A 3,529-nucleotide genomic window follows, 5' to 3' on the forward strand; every position below is an offset into this window, starting at 1 on the left:
CTTGAGCCACAGGTGCCAAGCCATGCCCAGCTATTATTTTTCTTGTCATTGTTGTTTAGCTGGCCCAGGCTGGGTTCAAACCTGCCAGCTCTGGTGTACGTGACCGATGCCCTAGCCGCTGAGCTACAGGTGCCGAGCCTAGTTAAACTTTTCCATTTCAGATATATATTTACCATTAAGAGGGAGGGGACAAGTTTTGAATACATTTCTTTAGCCTCTAGGAATGTTGTAGTTCTGTTCACGTGATAGAAGTCCTTCGGTTGAAATCACAAAGATGTAAAAGAGATCTAGAGAGGGTGGGCATTATACTGGCTATTCTTTCTTTGTTGAACAAAACTGACGATTTTTTTTGTCCTATTAGGAACTCTTGTCCCTGGCAAAGCGGAAGCGCAGTGACTCTGAGGAGAAAGAGCCACCTGTGAGTCAGCCTGCAGCCTCATCAGACTCTGAGACTTCAGACAGTGATGATGAGGTAGGTGTGAAATAGCTAGGCCTATGGACTGTTGGATATTTGAGGGTCTTGAGTTGGTAACTTCTGTCAGCCTCATTTCCTTAATCTGAGACCTAGAGCTACAAGAACTTGTAGAGTCACAAAATTGTGTAAGGAAAGTTCTTGACTGTTGTGTTCAATGGACTGCTAGTTACCTAGGGAGCCTTCTGCAGAGCAATTGTGGCATTCCTTTAGCTTTGTTTTCAGCCAGATTGCAGAAGGAACACAACCTATTAATCATCTTTTTTTATTTTTTGAGTCATCTTTTAAATCTTGCTTTCATGTTAGAAAATAGATTCTATCAGGTATGCCATATTTTAGTGGGAAATACTTGGTGAGATAAGAAGCTTTCTTTGTGACAATTGCTTTACATCCCCCAGAGTGATGGTGTTAAGTTAAAGGAAGAACGTCTATCTGTTCACCAAAGCATTTCCCAAACTACCTACTAACAAAGCTAGGCCCTAAAAGATCTAGAACCTTAATGGAAGACAGGGATGGGGTAAAAGATGTTTGTTTTTGTGTTCGTTTGGTTTTTTTTTTTTTGGCTGGAGGCTGGGTTTGAACCTGCCACCTCTGGTATATGGGGCCAGCACCCTACCCCTTTGAGCCGCAGGCACTGCCCAATGTTTTTATGGGGTTTTTTTGTTTGTTTGTTTAATTTGAGAGTCTCACTTTGTCACCCTTGGTAGAGGGCTGTGTACTCACAACTCCTAGGCTCAAAGCATTTTTCTCTTGCCTCAGCCTCCCAAGTAGCTGGCCCTATAGGCACCCACCACAGCGCCCGGCTATGTTTTAGAGACAGTGTCTTACTCTTGCTCAGGCTGGTCTCAAACCCGTGAACTTAGGTAATCTACTACCTCAGCCTTCCAGCAAGGAAATATTTTTTAACAATAGAATAAAAGATGTTAATTTAATATAATTAAATTTAGTTAGCAACTAAACAATATTTACTAGTGTTCTGCATGTGCAATTTGGGAATGATTACATTCTGATTGACTGGGGTGATGTTCTTTTAATCTTAAATAATTTAATAGACATAAAATTTCTTTCCACAGCAAGAAATAATGAATTTTTATTTATTTATTTATTTTTTGAGACAGAGTCTCACTATGTTACCCTCTGTAAAGAACTGTGGCATCGGCTCGGTGCCTATAGCTCAACCGGCTAAGGCGCCAGCCACGTACACCTAAGGTGGCGGGTTCGAATCCCCAGCCCGGACCTGCCAAACAACGATGGCTGCAACCAAAAAATAGCCAGGCGTTGTGGCGGGCGCCTGTGGTCCCAGCTACTTGGGAGGCGGAGGCAGGAGACTCGCTTGAGCCCAGGAGTTGGAGGTTGCTGTGAGCTGTAATGCCACGGCACTCTGCCCAGGGGGACAGCTTGAGGCTCTGTCTCAAAAAAAAAAAAAAAAACAGAACTGTGGCATCATAGGTCACAGCAACTTCAAATTCTTGGGCTTAAGCAATTCTCTTGCCTCAGCCTCCCAAGTAGCTGGGAATATAGGCACCCACCTGGCTATTTTTTGCTGCAGTTGTCATTGTTGTTTAGCAGGCCAGGGCTGGGCTTGAACCCTCCAGCCTTGGTGTATGTGGCCGGCGCCCTACCCACTGAGCTACGGGCACTGCCGTGAATTTTTACTCTTTATTTATTTATTTATTTTTGAGACAGAGCCTCAACCTGTCCCCCTGGGTAGAGTGCCGAGGCATCACAGCTCACAGCAACCTCCAACTCCTGGGCTCAAGCAAGTCTCCTACCTCAGCCTCCCAAGTAGCTGGGACTACAGGCACCCACCACAACGCCTGGCTATTTTTTTTGGTTGCAGCCATCATTGTTGTTTGGCAGTCCCGGGCTGGATTCGAACCCACCACCTTAGGTGTATGTAGCTATCGCTTTAGCCACTTGAGTCACAGGCGCTGAGCCTTATTTTTTTTTTTTATTATTATTATTTTTTGAGACAGAGTCTCAAGTGGTTGCCCTGGGTAGAGTTCCATGGCATCATGGTAGCTCACAGCAACCTCCAACTCGAGCTTAAGTGATCTTCTTGCCTCAGTTTTTCTTTTTTTTTGAGACAAAGCCTCAAGCTGTCCCCCTGGGTAGAGTGTCATGGCATCACAGCTCACAGCAACCTCCAACTCCTAGGCTCAAGTGAGTCTCCTGCCTCAACCTCCCAAGTAGCTGGGATCACAGGCACCCACCACAACGCCCGGCTATTTTTTGGTTGCAGCCATTGTTGTTGTTTGGCGGGCCCGGGCTGAATTCAGACCCACCACCTTGGGTGTGCGTGGCTGGCACCTTAGCCACTTGAGCCACAGGCGCCAAGCCCAGTTTTTCTATTTTTAGTAGAGATAGGGGTCTCACTCTTGCTCAGGCTGGTCTTGAATTCGTGAACTCAAGCAATCCACCTGTGTTAGCCTCCCAGAATGCCAGGATTACAGATGTGAGCCACCATGCCTGGCGTATTCTTTTTTTTTTTTTTTGAGACAGAGCCGCAAGCTGTTGCCCTGGGTAGAGTGCTGCAGCATCACAGCTCACAGCAGCCTCCAACTCCTGGGCTCACGCTGTTCTCCTGCTTCTGCCTCCCAAGTCGTTGGGACAATAGGCACCCACCACAATGCCTGGCTATTTTTTGGTTGCAGCTGTCATTGTTGCTTGGCAGGCCCCAGGCTGGATTCGAACCTGCCCAGCTCAGGTGTATGTAGCTGGTGCCTTAGCTGCTTGAGCCACAGGCACCGAGCCTATTTTGCTTATTTTTATTGAAGGAGCTTTAATTCTTCTCAAAATGATAAAATGATCCAATCTTTGAGAAAACCAGAGGGGTCTATGAAGTAATTTGCTTTTTGTTATTGTTTTCTTTCTTTTAATAGTATAGACAGTACAGGAAAATCTTGAAATAGTCCCCTCTTACTATTCCTGCAACTACTTTTGTTTTTCATGTTTCAGAAATAGCTGCTGTGGTCTCTCCCTACCCAATATTCTATTACATTTGAATCTGTGTTGTGTGTGGAAAAACCTGTAAAGTATTTTTGGTCTTTGTAGCTT

The 3,529-nt window shown here is 45.3% G+C and overlaps 1 protein-coding gene across 1 annotated transcript in view; it reads left to right on the forward strand.

Annotated features, from left to right (window-relative positions):
- Nucleotides 1-3,529, forward strand: part of RTF1 (RTF1 homolog, Paf1/RNA polymerase II complex component) — a 66,914-nt gene that overhangs the window by 16,421 nt on the left and 46,964 nt on the right. Inside the window, 1 exon segment of the mRNA XM_003791827.3 lies at nt 362-472. Coding sequence (XP_003791875.1) covers nt 362-472 — 111 coding nt within the window.

The sequence above is a fragment of the Otolemur garnettii genome, unplaced genomic scaffold (assembly GCF_000181295.1).
Source record: "Otolemur garnettii isolate 467f Iridium unplaced genomic scaffold, OtoGar3 scaffold00050, whole genome shotgun sequence".
Classification (NCBI taxonomy): Eukaryota; Metazoa; Chordata; class Mammalia; order Primates; family Galagidae; genus Otolemur; species Otolemur garnettii.